This window comes from Felis catus, chromosome D1 (assembly GCF_018350175.1).
Source record: "Felis catus isolate Fca126 chromosome D1, F.catus_Fca126_mat1.0, whole genome shotgun sequence".
NCBI lineage: Eukaryota > Metazoa > Chordata > Mammalia > Carnivora > Felidae > Felis > Felis catus.
This window is the reverse complement of record NC_058377.1, coordinates 16132593-16153585: the sequence shown is the minus strand read 5'-3', so window position 1 is coordinate 16153585 and position 20993 is coordinate 16132593. Positions and strand designations below refer to the sequence as shown.

Below are 20993 nucleotides of genomic sequence, written 5' to 3'. Positions count from 1 at the left end.
CCTGCCGCTGCGGGGCCGGCGGCTGGACGCAGACACGGACGCGAGTGGGAGAGAGCCGGCAGCTTTATTGGATCGTCTCAGCGGCCGTTGCGGGGCGCGCGCAGCTGCCGCATCATGTCGGCCAGCATGCGGTTGCACAGCGCGGCGTAGGGGTTGAGCAGCACCAGCTGGCGCCGCGCGAACGGGCTGCCCAGCCGCGCCGCCCGCTCGAAGTCCCTGCGGGCGTCGTCGTCCCGGCCCTGCAGCCGCGCCAGGAGCCCGCGCTGCACGAAGCCCTGGCGGGCGGCGCGACCCCGGCCGCCGCTCAGCGCCACAGCGCGTTCCAGGTCCTCCAGGGCGCCTGCGGGACGGAAGGCGGTCAGAACCGAGGCCCCGGGGCAGGGCCAGCCAACACCCGCCTGTCCTTGCTCCTCGTCACACGTGCACACTGGAGGAGTTGGCCACACTTGCCCCGGGCCGCACAGCCAGTTTAGTGACAGAGCTGAGACTGTGGTCCCTATCACCTTTCATCATCGAATACACCAAAACGTGAAGGGTGCTGGGACGATTTTGAATGGTCACTGTGGTCATGAATCTGGCCCGTTGTCCAGCAGAAGCAGGCCGTTTTTTCCAGTCATAGGCTATTGAGTATCTACCACGTGCCAGGTGGCTGACTCTGGATCTCAAAGTCCAAAAAATTTATCATGTACTGACAGCCATTTCTTACAAGTATAATAAAATCCATTTCTCTTTCTTTTCCTTTTGAAGGCATTCCTCTCCCCTTATTCAGTGTATGCTTTAAAACAACTTTTCCCTGGCGCACTTGGGTGCTTCAGCAGGTTAAGCAGCCGGTTTGGGCTCAGGTCATGATCTCATGGTTCATGAGTTCGAGCCCAAGTGGGCTCTGTGCTGTCGGCCCCGAATGCTTGAGGTCCAACTCTCTCTCTGCCCCTCTCGCGCTCTGTCTCTCAAAAGTAAATACACAGGGGCGCCTGGGTGGCTCAGTCGGTTAAGCAGGCCGACTTCGGCTCAGGTCATGATCTCGCGGTCCGTGAGTTCGAGCCCCGCGTCGGGCTCTGTGCTGACAGCTCAGAGCCTGGAGCCTGTTTCAGATTCTGTGTCTCCCTCTCTCTGACCCTCCCCGTTCATGCTCTGTCTCTCTCTCTCTCTCAAAAATAAATAAATGTTAAAAAAATTTTTTTAAAGTAAATACACATTAAAAAACGTATGTTTAAAACGGCTTCTCCCTCACCTGTTCTCCCTGCTGACTGCCTTTCCTCATTCTTTGTCTCCATGATCTTCCTTATTTTCTATCTATTTTCATTAAAGGAGGTCTTGGAGTCAGGGCTGGCCCCGCACATTGTCATGTCTATCCTTCTCATGAAATACTCGGATTGGGCATTAAACTCTGAATTCAAACTCAGGCAGCTGTTGGTATTTTAGGGCCCAGCTACAGTTTTTCTGGGCTCTGCCCGGGTCACTCATGCTCTCTAGTCTAAAGAGCTGTCAGGGTGCGTGAGAAGCTCCAGCATCACCCTACAGAGAGGCTGATTTCTGTCCAGTCTCTGTGTGTTTTGATCCCAGAACCCAGCGAGGGCTAGGCTGCCCAGGCCACCCAGATGGTTAAGAAGCTCTCTGATCAGGGCCCCTGGGTGGCTCAGTCAGTTGAGCATCCGACTTCGGCTCAGGTCATGATCTCACGGTTCGTGGGTTCGAGCCCCGCGTCTGGCTCTGTGCTGACAGCTCGGGGCCTGGAGCCTGCTTCAGATTCTGTGTCTCCCTCTCTCTGTGCCCCGTGCCCGCTCATGCTCTGTCTCTCTCTCCCTCAAGAATAAATAAAACATTAAAAAAATTTTTTTAAAAAAAGCTCTCTGATCACAGAAGCTCTCTGATCACAGTGCTTCTGGGTTTCCCTTGGAGGAGCCGGTCTGGAGGAATGGAAAGCCTTTTCCAGGCAGCATCACCTCTGTTCCTCTCTGGGCTTTTTATCTACAGACTGTCCTCAGCTGCTTTTACAGCCCCACTCAGCCCCCTCCTGCCAAAGCCAGGCAACCAAGCCTGGAGAAGGGGCCCTTGGTTCCCCCCACTGTTCCCAGAATGTTCAAAACCCTTCAGGCTGGCGTTCCTGGCTGCAGGAGCACCTCAACCACCGTGACAGTTTTCTGTGGTTTACACCTTCAGTCTGCCCTCTGGTCTCCAGCATGGCCTTCTCTGTCCCATTGTCCCCCTTCCACTCAGAGTTGCCCAAGGGCAGCAGGTTCAATCCGGTCACTCCCCAGTTAAAATCCTTTTAATGATTCCCCATGTGTTCAAGACACAGTCCAACCTGCCTAACGTTGCCAGTTAGGGGCCATCAGGCCCCTGTTTACTTCTCCAGGCTCTACTCCACCCTCCCACCACTCCCCATTCCAGCCAGCCTGGAGTTCTGAAGTTCTCTGTACTTTTCCATGCCTTCTGGGTCTCTACCTGCCTGTACCTTCTCCCACTTCCTCTCCTCCATCCAGCTGCAGCCTATTCATCCTTTCAAACTCACCCTTGGTGGCGGGGGGTGGGGGGTGAGGGGTGGGGGGCAGACACTCTTCTGAACCTTCTCAGCTTGTCTCATGGTTGTGGGTCTGTCCCACCCCTCCGACCGTGAGCTTCTTGAGAAGCAGTAGCACAGGGGCATTAAGAGCACAGACCTTGGAGCCCCACCACCTGCTTCAAACCCCAATTCTGCTACAGTCTTCTTCTTCTATAAAAGGGAGGTACCAATAGCGCACACCTTTGGGGGTTGTTGTGAAGTTACATGGAAAGTGCCAGACACCCGGCACGGAGTAGGAGTAGTTCCTGTGGGTGGTCTATCTCTCCTCTTTGTCCTAGCCCACCACTACAACAGTAGACTCTCATTAAATGTTTGTTACATAAACAAAAGGAATGTGATCTCTTTGACCTTCCCAATAGCCCCCAGAGACTAGCAGGGCCCATGGGATAGCTCTTATAGGTAAGAACATAGGTTCCAGAACAGTCCCAGCCTCCAGGCCCCAGTCCCACAACCACTCCATCTCTGGTCTGTGGACCCCAGGGTCCCTTCTGTGGAAGTTCCAGGGCATCTCCCCTCACCTGCCACATCTCCTTGGAGTCGGCGGGCCTGGGCTCGGTTGTTGTAGGCGGAGGCCCGCTCAGGCAGCAGGCTGATGGCTTGGCCAAACCTCTCCAGGGCCGTGCCGAGGTCGCCAGCCTCCGCTGCCATCACCCCTTGCAGCTCCAGGGCCTTGGATTGCTCCAACTGTGCTCGAGGGAAAACTCCATCTGTGTCAGGAAGGGAACAGGGAAGGGACAGGTGTGCAGCTGGGAGCAAGAAGCAAAAGCCAGCTCGAGCTTTGGAAAGCCGGGACCTGAGCCGGAGGGGTCGGCTGGGACGTAGGATTGGCTCAGGGCTCGGCTGGGAACGGTGTGGAACCCTGAATGCCTGCTGAGGCTGTGCATGTGGAGGTCAGAAACGTTGAGCAGAGCCCCTCCCCACCCCTTCCATCCTGTGGGGAGCGAAGTGCCCCTGTTATGACAAAGATGTGAAAGTTTAGCACCTCCCCGCGGCCCCAGTACAGTTGAGCTTGGATTATGGGGTGAACTAAGTGGTGAGGGAAGGTCAGAGGTGTGAGGGCTGAAGGACAAAGCCTGGCTTTCTCCTTTTGGCGGAGAAACTCTTGCCGAGCCCCCAACCTGTGCACCAACGATCGGTAGACCTCTGATCCCAACCTCGACCGTCATTCAAGGGTCACGGAACAAGGGGCCTTGTGAGACTACCATCCTCTGCCACCAGAGGAACACTGCCGTCCAAAGTGGAACTCACCTTCGTCTACTTCTTCCTTCTCCACTTCCTCTCCCACGTCCAACCCAACAAGGTCTCCGAATGGGGTGTCAGGGTTGAAGATGGCCTGCAGCACTGCCTGATCATTGGGAGTCCCCATGGTGCTGGTGCCCCACTCCCAACTCCGAGGTGACTCAGGGTACAGGGGGAGGGGAAGGGGGCTGAGCCTCACAGCCAGCCTATCTGGAGGGCAGAGGTTCTGTTTGAGGTCCATCCCCCATGAGGAGTGTCTTGCAATGCTTGGCTGTAAGGTAAACCCAACCTCATTTGGCCTGGGGTTAGCAACTCTGGCTTGGCAAAATATTTAAAAATGTTTCTTAACTCCCTACCCCAGTCCTAGGGGGAACCAACAGAGTAAATAAATCCAATTTCTGCCTTAAGGTGGAGCGAGAGGGGGTGCTTCCTGAAATGCCTTCATTTTATTACATTCATAGATTGGGAGGAAGTCATTAGAAGCCCTCTTGATCGCCTTGTGGCTTAAAAAAAAAAAAAAAAAAAAGAGGGGCTAGGCAGGAGATAAAGCTCTTCCGTTGTCCTCTTTATGCCCTCGTCATACCCAGGATTAATTAGGTCCCGAACACACACCATTGATGAGGGAGGGAAGAAAACACCGTTCAGGGTCAGTGTGGAGTGTGGAGTGGGGCCTGGTGCCCGGAGGAAGGCGAGGCAGAGAGATTCAAGGATTCCACCTTAAAAGAAAGGACTGTGGAAGGTGCTTTGCAGTCAGGTCACAGGCCACTAGCTGCTCCGGTTCCTCCACCCCACCCAAAGCCAAAAGAAAGTTTGATCGTGTGCAGCAATAAACTTGACATGTTTATTAATTAAACTATCACTTAAATAAAAAAAAGTGCATAGAAAATAAACATGTTTAAAAACTCCTTTTTTTTTTTTTACAACTATGTACACTTTTTACTTTTACATTCAGTCTTTCGTAGAGAGCTTTCAGCATTATTATTTTTTGAACTATTAAAGTATTTTCCTTCATCCCTGTCACAGGGAGTTAACACTGATGGACTTTAGACACATTTTTTTCCTTTTTTTTTTTTTTTCTCTTTTTCTCTAACCAGAAGCTTGGAAGAACACAAGGAAAAAAACCAAAAGATCTGTTATACATGATAAAGTTGTCAAGAAATGTCTTATTTCTAGAAAAGAAGCTTGTCATCTGTTGAGCTTTTGAAACAATTATTCAACTACCTGTATTTACTAAAGAGACTGTTAAAAGTTCAATAAAAGAAACACCACAAGTCTATTTTCTTGGTTGAAAGACAGAACTAGAGTACCTCGGAACAAGATACCAGGAAAGCACAGAACACAATTTTCCCCTAAATGCAGGTGGTAACCCCAACATTCATAACCAAAAATAGAGAAACGAGGAGTACAGGTACTGACTGGCAACATTCATGGGCAGAAAAAATCCAGGTGACACCATTTCTGCATTTCTCTCTGATCCTAGGAATGGGTCGTTCCCCGGTCCCTTTATGGTTTGGGTCTCCCCCCGGTTTCGGAGGATCAGAGGAGTGCCAGACTGACACTTTCCTGCCACTACTATAGCAACTGTAACACAATCCTTATCTATAGTGTTAAGAGAATTAAAAGCCATGGACTGAACTAGGCTTTGTTACATGGTGCAATACTATATTAGTTCCTATATATATCATATTTATATTTATTTGAAAACCAAAACAAAAAAAGTTGCAAGTTTTCAGAGTGTGAGACTTGACTGGTATTCATGATTCGGCACAAAACCATCTGCTCGATAACCTTGTATTGCTTTAAAATGAAGGAAATGCAACATAAAATTACACCCAGCCCTTTGCAATGACCCGCTTTTCCTTTAAAAAGAAAAAAAAAAAAAAAAAAAACCAAAACCAAGAAAAACCCAAACTCGATTTCTAGTTAAAAAAAAAAAAAAAAATCCCAAATCAAACTTAAAAGTTAACATCTGACAAGGTTTTGACCTTTAGTATTTTCAGATATTTGATTGAACGTCAGTCCTTTAGAAAGATACATTCATTAAAAGATTTTTTTTGTTTTTTGTTTTTTTGTGTTTTTTTTTTTGTGTTTTTTATTTTGTTTTTATGTTGTTGTTGTTGTATTTTTTAAATCAAGGGAGCTGCATGGTGCTCACTGCGTTGGCCGGGGAGGGGAGGGGAGGGGTGGGGTGGGGTGGGGTGGGGTGGGGGGCCGGGAGGGGGTTGACAGAGGCAAGCGGGGTGGCGGACCGTATCCCGGCAAAGGAGTCTGGTTGAAATCTTACATCTAGCTGCCAGGGCTTCCCCCTGAATTCTGGTGATTGGTCTAAAACCAGGAGGGCTGTGCTGGAGGTGGTGGACGGTAACAGAGGGAGCCAGGGGACCAAGTTCCGGCCATAGGGTCAGCGCCATGCAGCTGTTCTGGTCACACAGTTGTCACTGGCCACCAGGAAATGCAGCCACAACAGGTTCTAGCAGCAAAGCTGTAAGGGAGCTGGCTCTCTCACTGAGAACTGACCAGGCTTGCAGCTGTGTTACTCCTTAGGGATTCGGGATGCCCCTTGGGGGGTTCCTGGGAATGACTCACCACAGTTCCTCGGTCTGCACTTTTGTGCGGAGATTCCCTTGGTCACTTTCAAAACAAACTCGGGTGTTTTTGGAGACAGATAGGCCGTGTTTTGTTTTTGTTTTTGTTTTTGTTTTTTGCCTTCTTTCCCTCTTGTAGGGAAACCTTAGCTTATTCCCCAAGTTGCTGGCAGGTATGCTGAATTTTGGCAATGGACTCGAGGCTGAGCTAGAAGAGGAATTACTCGTTTCTATGGTTGACGGGGAGTGAAAAGGCAAGGCAAACCATCTGCAGCTGGCAAGAGAAGGAAAGATGTGGTCCCTCCTCTGGCCTCAGGGTTTGGGATTGGTAGAAAGAGAACGAGGAGGGGGCTCACAGTACAGCATGGCCTAGCAGGGCAGTGACTAGGTCTATTTAGCTGAGTCTCCCCCAACCCCTGACTGGCCTTTGGGTCTTTCTCAAGGTGAATTCACGACCCATCAGTGCATTAATCGTTTCAGTAACAAATGCAGCTTAAGGTTTTTTTTTTTTTTTTTCTTAAAAAAAAAAAAAAGAAAAAAGAAAAAAAAGGAGTAAAAGGATTTACAAAAAAACCTCACACAGTGCAATAATAAAGGAAACCAGACACTAGTGGGACCCCTAGGGCCACCGTATCTTGTTCACGGGCAAAGGAGGAAGGGAGGCGAGGTCTGGGTAGAGTGTTTTTCCCCAGTCCCCTGCTGGCACTTCTCCATGATGACAAGGAAGTCTCTGCCATCCTGGCCACAGTGCTGGGCTCCCTGCATGACAGCGAACACAGTGACAATGTTCCAGCAAAGCCACCAGACACAGTTCTTAAGGTCACGGAAGAACAGGAAGCCCAGGGTGGAAGGCACAGCAGAGCCATGAGTCCTGGGGCAGAGAGCGCAGGGCTGGGTCGTATTGCTTTGCTAGACTTCCATAGGAATGGGCTTCTCGTGGGAGAAAAGGGCGCCCTGCCCTCTACTGGACCGCACTGCTCTGAAACCCAGTGGCCGACAGAGGCAGAGAAAAATCTGCTTTATCGTGAGTGGTCAGACTGTGCTTCAGTTTCAACGGGCTGCCCCGAAAGAGGGCACAGGGGGATCCGTGGGTTCTTTGCAGGTATGAGGACCTGGCGGGCAGACGGAAAGGGAACGAGGTGACCGATGAGGCAGATGGTGATGGAAAATGTCAGGTTGCCATTCAACTTGGTTGCTATCTCGGAAGTAGGGAAAGATGAGGGAAATGTAGATCACGCCTCTCGCCGCTCTGAGCTGGTCCCAGAAAGGAGAGAGCGAGCGCAGGAAAGAAGGGGGGGGCACTGCTGTGTCAGGAAACTCCCACAGCCTTTTGAGGAGCTTCAACACGGGAAGGAGGGGAGTGGCCCAATGGAGTTGGGTGACCTTCCTTTTCCATTTATTGTCAAAGAGCAAACCCAGGGCACGTTTATGTCAACAGGGCACAAACAAGCTACACATTAAACAACAAAAGTACACCTTCCAGGGGGAAGTTGGGCAGGAAAAACCAGACTTTGTGTGTACAGCTGAATATTTTCTCTAACTTCATCCTATGAAAATAAAAAATTATTAAAAACCGATCTTCTTTTAAATTAGGATAATACCGCGGTTTAAAAAATAGCCTTGTCGTAAGTGCTTCTCCCTATGAAGTGCTTCTCATAGAAAAATATACAAAATATATTTACATTTATAAAACCTTAAATAGTAAACTGTAAACAGAACAGAGTAAAATCCAATGACTTAATTTAACAGGTTCAGGACACTGTCTTGGGGAAAGGAAGAGAAGAAACATTTGATGCTGTTTTGACCACATCCTAAGGAGTAATCAGGGCAGTAGTGTCATTTAATTTACTTAATCTGTGGATTTTGCGCAGGTGGCAGAGGTCCCTCGATACAAGGTGGTCTAGTCCCCAAGTTTTGGGCCTTGAAATCTGATTAGTGTTCTGCCTTCAACTGGACACCGACCGTTTAAAAATGAAGTCTTCCTATGTCTCAACAAGGGGAAAATAAAGTCACCATGTCCTAGGAAGGGGGCCCAGGGGTTTGTCCTGGTTGTGATACTCTGGTTGTTGCATGATTCAGATCCTATGTAAATTATCTTTTTCCTCTTCTAAAAAATCATGCTACATATATTTCTTTAAAACTCTCAGCGGAGCCTTATGAAAACTCCGAATTCCGTCTGGTTACGGCCAATGGCTCCTGTCCACTTCCCCACTGGGAGTGCTTACAGGCTCAGGGATCGGTTCGTAGGCACGTACTATGCCCAACAGGGGGTGTCCTTGAGCAGGGAGTCACTCCTCTCTACCACCCAGAAAGATCGGGAAAGCGGTGGGATGAGACAGGGGAAACGAAGAAAGTGGAGTGAGGAGAAGGAATGAGAGGGAAGCCACTCCCATCGTCAAGAAAGGTCATTGGCTGAGATAAGGCTCATGGGGGGAACGCTCCCACTTAAAGCCCACAGGCTCAATGTTTGGTGATTAATTGGCACAACCCCAAGACAGCCTTTTGACACCAAAGGTGCTAAGAATCCTGTCTCCCAACCAGAAGTGAACTCTCAAGCGGGAGGGTAGGAGGGAAAACCACCAGACCTTCTCTGTTTGTTCAACAGATGGCTACAGGCTGGGCCCGGCTGGCACACTATCAGGCATCCGACCGACTCTATTATTTGGGGCCCTGCCCGACCCCTCGCGTATAGTGCTTGGGAAAGGGCCAAGGCGGGGATGGCAACTTCTCTCTGAGGAGACACTCGGGCCCAATCTCCCAACGTAACTAACCCTCTACAGGCTCCTTCCAGGCAAGTCTGCTCGCGACCCCACTTCCACTCTTTAACGGCATACAATCAGAAGGGGCCCCAGAAGAAAGCCGGTCACGGAGCTTTTCTTTGAGACCTCATCTCTCTCTCCAGGACCGCGATCACATGTATAATGTGAACGTGGGACGTACGTAAGGGGGCCCGGCCATCACGGAGGCCCCTCAAACCGTGCCCACTCAATCCTGGAACTCCTAGCTGCTGGCAAAGGCCTTCAGCATCGCTTTGGATGGCCCCGGGTCCTCGTACTCCACCACCGGGGGAGAGGAGCAGCCTTAGTTTAGGAACTTCCGGCATTTCTTGGCACCACAGTTACAGGGTAGCTTGTTGCTGGCATCCTCGATGGGGAACTTATAGTCGTAAGTGAGTTCCTCCCCGCGGTAGATCTTGCGCATGGCAAAGATGACAATGTGCTTCTGCCCATCGATGTTGATGACCCGAGAGTAGCAGTTGGGCTCACAGGAGTGGTTGATGAAGCGTGCAGCGTTTCCATGCATGGTGGCGTCCACCACCTCGGAGTCATCAATTCGGAACATGTAGCAACCGATGCCCTACGCGTGAAGGAGAAAGGAGACCTTGTTAACTTAGCACAGCTCGGGCCGGGGACCACCTCCCAACCTTCTTCTGCTGTGGCCGACAGCCGCTGCCGAGAAAAGTTCCTTCTAGGAAAGTGCCTCCCGTCTCTCAAGATCCTTCCGTAACACCCTCCGATACTCCAGCCGCCGCACTAGAGGTTTCTTAATGTCTCCACGGGAAGGAGAAGCCTAAAACGTCGTGTCGCCATGTGCTTTTGGTCCACTCGGACAAACCTACAAAGATTTTCTTTGGGTACCAATCCTTAAGGCAGATTCTGAGCTTTTCCTGGGGCCCACCATAGATTTTAAAAGTGTAAAAAAAAAAAAAAAAAAAAAAAAAAGATGTTCAAAGTAATAAAATATCCTATTTCTTTTGGGCTGTAGGGATCGTATTTGTAGTCGATGGCCCCTTTCCACATGCAACACCAGAAGTGGGCCGGTGAAAGCGGGCCACTCACCTTGCTGTCATAATACTTCTCTCGCTTGTCAGTCTGGATGGAACGGATGACATTGCCAGCATACTCAATCACCATCTCACCCGCATCGATGTTTCTCTTACAGAAAAGACCCCGGCCGTGAATGGGAGACCTAGGGCATAAAGACGGAAAAGAGATCAGCCATGGATTTTGCAAATCTGGCTAACTGTGTGAACACATGAATAAATGACTAAAGCCTCCTGGTCTGGTAGTTCCCCAGGAAGGACAGACACTTGAAGAGAAAAAAAGAATCTGGACCCACTTGATTTGAGGAGTATATTCATTGTTTTAACAAACGGCCAAGGAAAGATTTCTTCCACTCTGTAACATACTAGAAGTAGCAGCATTTTAATGCTCACTATGTCAAGTTCCTTGTTCAACGCAAGGAAGTACAGGATCTCAGAAGATCAGGTTCCATCAACAATAGCGAGAAAAACCTCACTTACTGAAAGGGGGGGTTCATTCCAGCATTTGGTTCCCTTTGACTTTGGAAAATGATAAGTTTCATATAATTCTTTCTACAATTTTAGCCATACCTATAGACACCGACTGCCTCCTTAGAAGTCTTCTTTAAATGCCGGAAACGCATGGGCATCGGCAGGTCCATACTTGTTGCCCTCCTAAAGAGACAGGCATATTACTAATGAGTTCTCTTCAGGAGATAATCAGTTTTGAGTCTTGGATCAAAGGTTCCTAGAGAATATGACTGCACTGTTCTCTTTGCTCAGTGCCAAGCACAACAAGTGTCTTATAAAATTAGGCCTATAATTGGGGCGCCTGGGTGGCTCAGTCGGTTAAGCGGCCGACTTCGGCTCAGGTCATGATCTCGCGGTCTGTGAGTCCGAGCCCCGCGTCGGGCTCTGTGCTGACAGCTCAGAGTCTGGAGCCTGTTTCAGATTCTGTGTCTCCCTCTCTCTAACCCTCCCCCGTTCATGCTCTGTCTCAAAAATAAATAAACGCTAAAAAAAATATTAAAAAAAAAAATTAGGCCTATAATATACATAGTACTTGACCATGGGGACTATGGTGGTACGTCCAGAGCTGACAGGGTATATACACTTTGGTTAAAGAAAATGAAAAACGGCCTCTTAGCGTTGTCTGAATTTCTCCTCTCCAACACATTTCTCTCTGTGCCAGCCCGCTTACTGCTACCTTACACTTGATCTCAGCCAAAGGGCCAAGAAGCAATGCTGCTACCTTGACACAAACTGTATTTCATAGTCTTCTTAGATGTTATCTGGGAAACTGTGACGCGAGCAAACCCGCACGGTGCCCTGAACAGCCGGAGTAGAGGGGAGCAAAGAGTGTTCCTAACGACCCTTCAACTCCAGACTTACCGAGCGGACTTCAGCTGTACCTCCTCCTCCTCCTCATCATTAGGGTTGTATTCGGGAGGCTGCCGATGTTTAGAAGCCAGGAAGTTAAACATGTCAAATGCTGACTTCCTGGAGCCAAAAGATGAAAACGTGTTGTAACAGAAAGGCTTTAACAGAAGCAGTGGACAGCTTTGACGCTAGAAATCTCAAAGGTCGCGTGGGAAAATAATGCCATCATACGTAAAAATATAGGGACCCGAACCTGCTTCCGAAAGAGAATGGAACTTGCCTCAGGTGAACTTCGGCCCTGGCCGAGCCATGAGGGTTCAGGGGGGGTTCGTTGGCCTCCTCCGGTTTGTGGAAACGGAATTTGTAATTCCTGCAGTGCTTGGCACCAGAGAGCTGCTCAATCAGGAACACGACCGCATCGTGAAGAATCCCCAGCATCCTCAAGCCGTTAACACCTGTCGGACAGAAGGCACCAGGGTAGTGAGGGCGCAGTCAACAGGAGACTGCCTGGTATTAAAGAAATGCTTGAGGGGCGCCTGGGTGGCTCAGTCAGTCGAGCGTCCGACTTCGGCTCAGGTCAGGATCTCACAGTTTGTGGGTTCCAGCCCCGCGTCGGGCTCTGTGCTGACAGCTCGGAGCCTAGAGCCTGCTTCGGATTCCGTGTCTCCCTCTCTCTCTGCTCCTCCCCTGCTCATGCTCTCTCTCTCTCAAAAATAAACAAACATTTAAAAAAATCAAAAGAAAAATGCTTGAACTAGAGAAGAGCTCTGCCAGAGGCTGCTCGGGGGTGAACTGCATTAAAGACTAGCCAAGAATTAGCATTCACTAGCCATTAGGATGACACAGGCTCAGATCTACCAATATGGAAAATGTTCACGATTAAGTGAAAAAAAAAAAAAACCACACACACACACCACCAAACTGTTTTCTATGCTCTTATGTACACAGATAGGTTGTATGTGTTATTTCACTTCGTGGTCTTAATGCCCACATGAGGCAGGGGTCACCAGCTGCATTTTCAGGTCAGTAAATCTAGGCTCAGTGAATTTAAACACCACACCCGAGGTCACTGCTAGCATGACAAGCTCTGAACCTTGGACTACAGAGCTTCAACCATGATCCCATTTTTGTTTATAGGTTAATGGGGTAACTGGGTTCTCTAACTTCACACTCACATAGATACTTCCCTAAAATTTAAAAGAATAGCTAGCAATAAGCCCCTAGCACGGAACTCTCTTTTGTTGTTGTTATAGTGAGCGTATGGAGTAGTACGCTTGAGAGGTGCTTACTCACTTAGTCTCATGACATTAATGAGCATTTCTGATTTTAGTTTACAAAAATTACACTTACTAGTTCTTTAATTTTTTTTTAACGTTTATTTATTTTTGAGACAGAGAGAGACAGAGCATGAATGGGGGGAGGGTCAGAGAGAGAGGGAGACAGAATCAGCAGGCTCCAGGCTCTGAGCTGTCAGCACAGAGCCCGACACGGGGCTCGAACTCACGGACCGCAAGATCACGACCTGAGCCGAAGTCAGACGCTCAACCGACTGAGCCACCCAGGCGCCCCTACACTTACTAGTTTTTTAATGTTTATTTTTGACACAGAGAGAGGGGGGGGGGGGAGAGAGAGAGAGAGAGAGAGAGAGAGAGAGAGAGAGAGAATGAGTGGGGGAGGGGCATAGAGAATCCAAAGCGGGCTCTGTACTGAGAGCAGAGATCCTGATGCAGGGCTTGAACTCAAAGACTGTGAGATCATGACCTGAGCTGGTCAGACGCTTAACCGACGGAGCCATCCAGGTGCCATTATAAAAATAACATTTATATAAGTTGTGGGCATAGATGGTGAAAGTCCTTCTGAACTGTCTCCTTGCATTAAAGGGATGGGGCAATTCCACTACTTTGACACTAGAAATAGCTAATGTTGGGGGCGCCTGGCTGGCCCAGTCAGTAGAGCATGTGACTCTTGATCTCGGGGTTGTTAAGTTCGAGCCCCACGTTGGGTGTGGAGATTACTTAAAAGTAAAATCTTAAAAAAAAAAAATCATATATATATATATATATATATATATATGATATATAGTATATATCATATATATATGATATATACTATATATCATATATATATATATATATATATATATATATATATATATATATATTTACTTTGAGAGACTGAGCACCTGACACCAGGCTTCATCTTAGGACATCAAGATCACTACTTGAGCCAGTATCATAACCGGCTGAGCCACCCAGGAACCCCAAAATAGCCAATGTTCTTTACATTTTTATAAAGTCAACAATATTCTTTCATGGCAATATTGTTTTTGGTATTATTAACAGATATCAAGAGAAGGGTGTCTGTTGTGCTAGGATCACACGCACAATTCCAACAGTCACACCCTTTGTGCTATGAAGCATATTTAGAGATGCAACCTCAGTGTAATTTGGGGACTGTGTGTCATGCCTGGGAGGCTATCTGGGTTTAAATGTTGACAACGATTACTTCTGGGGGATGGGACCCTGTCTACCTTTCACTTTGTTCTTGCGTTTGCTTTTTCATATTTTAAAATTCTTCTATGTCCCTGATAATTTTTTGAGAAGAGTGGAAAGTTACTATTAGTTGCCTGATTTTTATTTCACTTAGAGAATTTCTAAGGGAGATCATTTGGTTTCAATGCAAGTAGAAGGTTCAGTCTTCAGACACATTCTTTGGACACAACTGTGTTCCAGTTAGAATTCAACCTAAGTATACAACTCAAGCCTCCATTAGAAGAGCTTATAAGCCAATTAAGATAATGGCAAACATCTTTTCTTTCCCCACACAACACTGATTTTCCCCAAGAAATTTTTTCCTAGGAATTTTAGATTGTTGTGGATTCCTAGGCAGAAAAAGACACTGGAAAAACATACTTATTTCCATAGAAAGTTCATTTTTATGCTTAGACTGAGTATTCAACTCTACTTTCACTGGAGGGCTTAAAGCGAGATTAAATACTGTGTCAGTAATGGGGAGAACAAAGATGAATTTGAACAAAGAACGGCCCCCATTCTCAAGCTCTTGGCAGAGAGAGGCCAACAGGTACCCAAGTCACACACTGTGAAAGTATCCAAATAAAGGTACAGTATAAAATACTGCGGGAGCAATCTCTTCTGTTGTGGACGATTCATTCACTCCTGCAACAAATATTTCCTGAGCACCTACTATATCCCACATTTTCTTTCCATCGTTCTGCTGTGCCAGACACAGCCTGGGAATACAGAGGTGAACGAGACAGGCAAACACCTGTATTTATGGAGCTTTTATTTCATGGAAGAGACAGACAATAAACACACCAAAGGTATTCCCACCTTAGGGCTTTTTTCTGTGGTGTTTCTTCTGCATTGAGGGCTTTTACTCTACTTGTCGCATGACTCGCTCCTTCTTGTCATCACTCAGGCCTCAGCTTTATTTAATGTCATCTCCTCAAGAAACTCCTTTCCTGACCACTCTATCTAGAGGAGGCTCCCTGCCACCAGCCACCCACCCTGTGCACTCGATTTCATTCTTCAGAGTACTTATCTCTGCCACTAGATATAAAGTCGTGAGGCAAGGACCTCGTTGTGAAGGGGTCAATGGATTGGAAACCTTGGAGAGCAGGCCTGAGTCTGCTTCTACTCAGCAGTTATATCCTAAGGGTCCAACAGGACGCCAGGCACATTCAAGGGTTCAGTAATATTTTTAAATGACCAACATTTAAGGGCTGAACACTTTATTCTACAATTAGTGGGCAACCAAAGAAGCTTCTGAGGTACTTCTGGGGACACTGAGGATTCACCACCAGGAGGAGACGGGAGACTCAGGGACCATTTAGAAGGCTTTCTGAGATTACTGGTGAGAGAATGACAAAGGCTATTCCTGAGGAAAGAAGGAGACAGAAGAAGGGAACATGACTCATACTTTTGGGGTAGAGTCAACGGCAGCGACCAACTGGATGTGAATGGTGAGGGAAAGGAAAGAAGTCAAGATTTACTGGACTCTTTTGGCTTGAGACATGAGGGATGGTAGGAAGACTGGATGAATCACAGGAGTGTAATGCGAGAGGGTGAGAATGGCTGAACGAGCCTAGCACGAGGGCAGAGTGAGGGGCAGAGGCTGAGGACCTAGGAGAACCCGAACTCTTTTTGTCTTTTCTTTTTCTTTTTTTCTCATACACAGTACTACACTAGTTTCAAGCATGTCACATAATGATTCAACAATTCTATACCCTACTCAATGCTCAGAAGATCTTTTTAAAAGTTTATTCGCCATCTGCTTTTTTAACAACTGCACTTGAATGCACTCTTTTTAAAAAATTTATAAAAGTGATATCTACTCACGGAAATAAAGTGAAACAGTACAGGAAGTCCAAGTTGCCCATTTGAATTCCCCAGGTGACACTCTGAGGCAACCATTCTATAGATTGAGACAGAGTACGCGTGTGTGGATATGTGGGTGTATAACATGAACGTATCTAAAGGGAGTCATGATCATACCAGATACATACGGTTACAACCAGCCCCTTCCAATTAATTTACTTTGGACCTCTTTCTAAATTCTCCTGTTGAGGAGTATTTGGCTTGCTGCCTCTAGTTTTTTGCTAACACATGTTGGAATGAATACCCTCATACATTTTTTCTTTTAAATTCTCTTCCCAATCTCCCCTCTCCCAGTCCACCCTCGTACATGTTTTTTAAGTTTATTTCTTTTGAGAGACACAGAGACAGAGACAGAGAGAGCGTGAACGGGGAAGGGGCAGAGAGGGAGAGAGAACCCCAAGCACTGTCAGTGCAGAGCCTCAGGCGGGACTCAAACTCACCAGCCACGAGACCATGACCTGAGCAGAAACCAAGAGTCAGGCGCTTACCCCGCTGAGCCTAACTTAAGGATGCTTAACCTACCCTCATATGTTTTTCATGACTTGGCTGAGACTACCTAGAGGATACTTTCCTAGAAGTGGAATTGCTGGATGGAGGGGCAAATGAGTCGAAAATTTTCATAGCCGTTGCTTAACCGCTCCTCCGATCAGCTGTATTCATAATTTATGTATCTGCCATTAAATTAATGTAAGAGAGAGCCTGTCTCCTCCATCTTTATCTAGATTATCTCCAAGTTCTGAATCTTTGTTAATAAATCTGTGAATAAAATAGTTGGGGCTCCTGGTTAGCTCAGTTGGTTAAGCATCTGACTCTGGATTTCGGCTCGGGTCACGATCTCATGGTTTGTGGGTTTGAGCCCCGTGCTGGGCTTTGGGCTAGCAGTGTGGAGCCTGCCTGTGATTCTCTCTCTCCCTCTCTCCCTGCCCCTCCCCTGCTCGTGCTCTCTCTCTCTCTCTCTCTCAAAATAAAAATGTAAAAGCCTGTTAATAAAATAGTTAATCATTCTTTATTTATTTTTAATTTTTTTAAGTTTATGTATTTATTTTTGAATAAATAATTCAGGAGGATACCCGTAACAAAAAGACAGCCAATAACAAGTGTTGACAAGGATATAGGTATTAGATCCATCAAACATTGCTGGTGTAAAATGGTGCAGCTACTCAAAAAACAATCTAGCAGTTCCTCAAAGTTTAATTTTTCTTTCTTTCTTTTCTTTTTAAAAAAATATTTATTTATTTTTGAAAGAGCGAGAGAGACAGAGTGTGAGTGGGTGAGGGGCAGAGAGAGGGGGAGACACAGAATCAGAAGCCGGCTCCGAGCTGTCAGCACAGAGCCTGACATGGGGCTCAAACTCACAAACCCCGAGATCGTGACCTGAGCTGAAGTCAAGTCGCTCAACTGACTGAGCCACCCATGTGCCCCAGTTCCTCAAAATATAAACATAGAGTCACCACATGACCCAGCAATTCCACTCCTCGGTATATATCCAAGAGAAATAAAAACATGTCTATACAGGGTGCACCTTGGTGGCTCAGTCAGTTAAGCATCTGAAACTGATTTCAGCTTGGCTCATGATCTTACGGTTCAAGGGTTCAGAAGGTGGAAAAACACCCAATGTCCATCAGCTGATGAATGGATAAACAACATATGGTATATCCACAAAATGGAGTATTATTTGGCAATATACAGGAATGAAGTACTAATAAAAGCCACGTACTGACCAACCCACAGAGAATACTATATCCAATAGTGAAAGATTGAAAGCTTTCCCTCCAAGGTCATGAATGAAGCAAGGATGCCCACTTTCACCACTTCTATTAAGTAAAAAAAAGAAATAAAAGTCACCTAAATTGGAAAGGAAGAAGTAAGATTATCTCTGTTTGCAGAGGATATGATCTTATATGTAGAAAACTCTAATGATACCACAAAACACTTGTTAAAATAAGTGAATTCATCAAAGTAATAGGATAAAGTCAACACACAAAAATCAGTTGAGTTTCTATACACAAACCATGAACAATCTGAAAAGGAAATTACAAAACGATTCTGTTTACAATAGCATCACAAAGAAAAAAGGACTTACAAACTAACTTAATCAAGGAGGTAAAAGACTTATACAATGAAAACTACAAAACACTGCTAAAAGAAATTAAAGACCTAAATAAAAGGAAACATATCTCGTGTTCACGGGTTAGAAGACTTAATACTGTTAAAATGTCAATACTACCAAAGTGATCTACAGATTCAGTGCAATTTCCATCAACATCCCAATAACATTTTTTTGCAAAAATAGAAAAGCTCATCTTAAAATTCATACGGAATCTGAGGGGATCCTGAGTAGCCAAAATAATCCTGAGAAAGAACAAAACCGGAGAACTCCAAATTTCCTGCTTTCAAAGTTTATCACAGATGTACAGTAATTACTCAAAACAGTGTGGTACTGGCATAAAGACAGACATACAGACTAATGGAATAGAACTGAGTCTAGTAATAAACCGCTGCATATCTGGTCACATGCCTTTTTTTTTTTTTAAAGATTTTATTTTTAAGTAATGTGCATACCCAACACGGGGCTCAAACTCACAACTCCGAGATCAAGAGTCACATGTTCCCCTGACTGAGCCAGCCAGGAGCCCCTGGTCACATGAGTTTTGACCACGGTGCCAAGACCATTTAATGGGGGAAAAGACAGTCTTTTCAACAAGTGATGCTCGGAAAACCAGGTATCCACACGCAATAGAATGCAGTTGACCCTCACTTCATACCATATATGAAAATATACTATTACCTCCCCCCCAAAAGCTAGTCTTCGATGATTTCTCTGAATTGTCTCAAATCTTTTCCATAAGGATAATGGTCTTTATTTGGCATATTAGGTAAATTAAGATGTATAAATAAATAACATTACTTGTATACATATAAATAACCGTATTTATCTACATACATATAAGTAGTCAATAATGTCAGGTCCCTTTTTAAAAAGATGTTTTATTTGAGTATAGTTGACACAACACGTTAATTAATCCTCACTATAAATTTTGAAGGCCACATTAAAATTCATTTTTCTTTTTTAAAAAAATTTTTAATGTTTATTTTTGAGAGAAAGAAAGAAAAAGAGTGCGAGAGGGGGAGGGGCAGAGAAAGAGAGGGAGACACAGAATCCAAAGCAGGCTCCAGGCTCCAAGCTGTCTGCACAGAGCCTAACATGGGGCTTGAACTCAAGAACTACAAGATCATGAACTGAGCCGAAGTTGGGACGCTTAACTGACTGAGCCACCCAAGCACCCCTCCTTTTTATTTTTCTTTCATGTTTTTATTTATTTTTAAGAGAGAGAGAGCGAGCATGAGTGGGGGAGAGGCAGGGAGAGGGAAGGCAGAGGATCTGAAGCACTCACAGCAGACAGCCCTACGTGGGGCTTGAACTCAGGAACTCGCGATCACGACCTGAGCCAAAGTCGAACTCTCAACTAAGTGAGCCACCACCCAGGTGTCCCAATATTCCCTTTTAGATAAGGATATTGAGACTCAGAGAAGTCAATTAGCTTGCACTCAGTGGCATGTTGACAGCAAAAGGGCAGAAATGTGGCTTGTACTCGGTTTTTTCTCCCTCCAAAGTACATGGTTTCTTACCACCATTCCATGTGGCAGTAAACGACATGGATAAATCAAAGGAAATTCTGTCCTTTTGGCCAGAACAAAGGGCTGGCTACTCAGTTTGAGGCTGCGAACAAAGTTCAGAATGCTGGCTTACTCCAGGAGTAGGATTTTATACATATTACAAGTAATCAGTTCAAAATGACTACTGGGAGAGGCAAAGTACAAATTTAACTACAGTTCCACCCATTGACCACCGCTGTTGGGCACAGGACCAACAAATCATATTTTCTTGTCCCCCAAATATCTCCCTCACAAATCTAAATATATATATATATAGTAAATTATCCCTCTCATTAATATCTACACTGTAGAGACATATTTGCCCCCAAATATCTCCCTCACAAATAAATCTACATCTAATCTATATCTCTATACGTAGATATGTATATTATAAATCATCTGTCTGATTAATATCTAGAACGTAGAGACAACTTTTAAAACTCAACCATAACAACAATAATAACAACAGGGGCACCTGGGTGGCTCAGTCGGTTGGGAGTCTGACTTTAGCTCAGGTCATGATCATGCAGTTCGTGAGTTCGAGCTCTGTGCTGACAGCTCAGAGCCTGGAGCCTACTTCAAATTCTGTGTCTCCCTCTCTCTCTGCCTCTCTCCCTCTCGCACTCTGTCCGTCTCCCTCTCTCTCTCAAAAATAAATAAACATTAAAAACAACAACAACAACAAAGCCTGATTAAGAAACAAGCAAAGGCCTTAAACAGAGGCCTTCATTTTTTCCAAAGAAGACCTACAAATAGCCGATAAGCCCATGTAAAGATGCTCAACATCACGAATCATTAGGGAAATGTAAATCGAAACTATAATGAGATACCATTTCACATCGCTTTAGCTGGCTTCTATCAAAAAAAAGAGGAGGTGAAGAAATTGGAACCCTCGGGCACTGCTGGTGGGCATGTAAAATGGTGCAGCCACTGGGGAAACTAGTATGGTGGTTCCTTAAAAAATTAAAAATGGAATTACCATTAAAAAAAACAAAAAGCAATGATCCAGCAATTCAACTTCTGGGTATATGCCTCCCGGAAATGGAAAGCAAGGTCTTTTTTTTTTTTTTTTTTTTAATAGGAACTATTTTAGTTATTGATTGATTTTTTGAGAGCAGGGGAGAGGGGCAGAGAGAGGAGAGAGAGAATCTTGAGCAGACTCCACAACCAGGGTGGAGCCTGATGCGGGGCTCAATCCCACGACCCTGGGATCATGACCTGAGCCAAAACCAAGAGTTGGACGCTTAACTGACTGAGCCCCGCAGGGGCCCTGGACAGTAGGGTCTTGAATAGATATCTATACACCCACATTCACAGCAGAACGATTCACAATGGCTAAAATGTGGAAGCAACAAGTATCCGTGGATGGG

The 20993-nt window shown here is 46.1% G+C and overlaps 2 protein-coding genes across 2 annotated transcripts in view; both read right to left on the bottom strand.

The window, feature by feature from the left end:
- Positions 1-45: 45 nt before the first annotated feature.
- On the bottom strand, positions 46-4033 carry TTC36 (tetratricopeptide repeat domain 36). The gene is made up of 3 exons (XM_023239160.2): positions 3812-4033; positions 3082-3270; positions 46-340 (listed from the first exon to the last, which is right to left on the bottom strand). The coding sequence occupies exons 1-3, from the start codon at positions 3927-3929 to the stop codon at positions 78-80; spliced, it is 570 nt and encodes a 189-aa protein (XP_023094928.1). The 5' UTR covers positions 3930-4033; the 3' UTR covers positions 46-77.
- Positions 4034-4621: 588 nt separating this feature from the next.
- The window catches only part of KMT2A (lysine methyltransferase 2A), an 84392-nt gene continuing 68020 nt past the window's right edge, over positions 4622-20993 (bottom strand). Inside the window, 5 exon segments of the mRNA XM_011286446.4 lie at positions 4622-9744; positions 10227-10356; positions 10781-10864; positions 11582-11689; positions 11850-12024. Of these exon segments, the coding sequence (XP_011284748.3) occupies positions 9469-9744; positions 10227-10356; positions 10781-10864; positions 11582-11689; positions 11850-12024 (773 nt within the window). The 3' untranslated portion in view covers positions 4622-9468.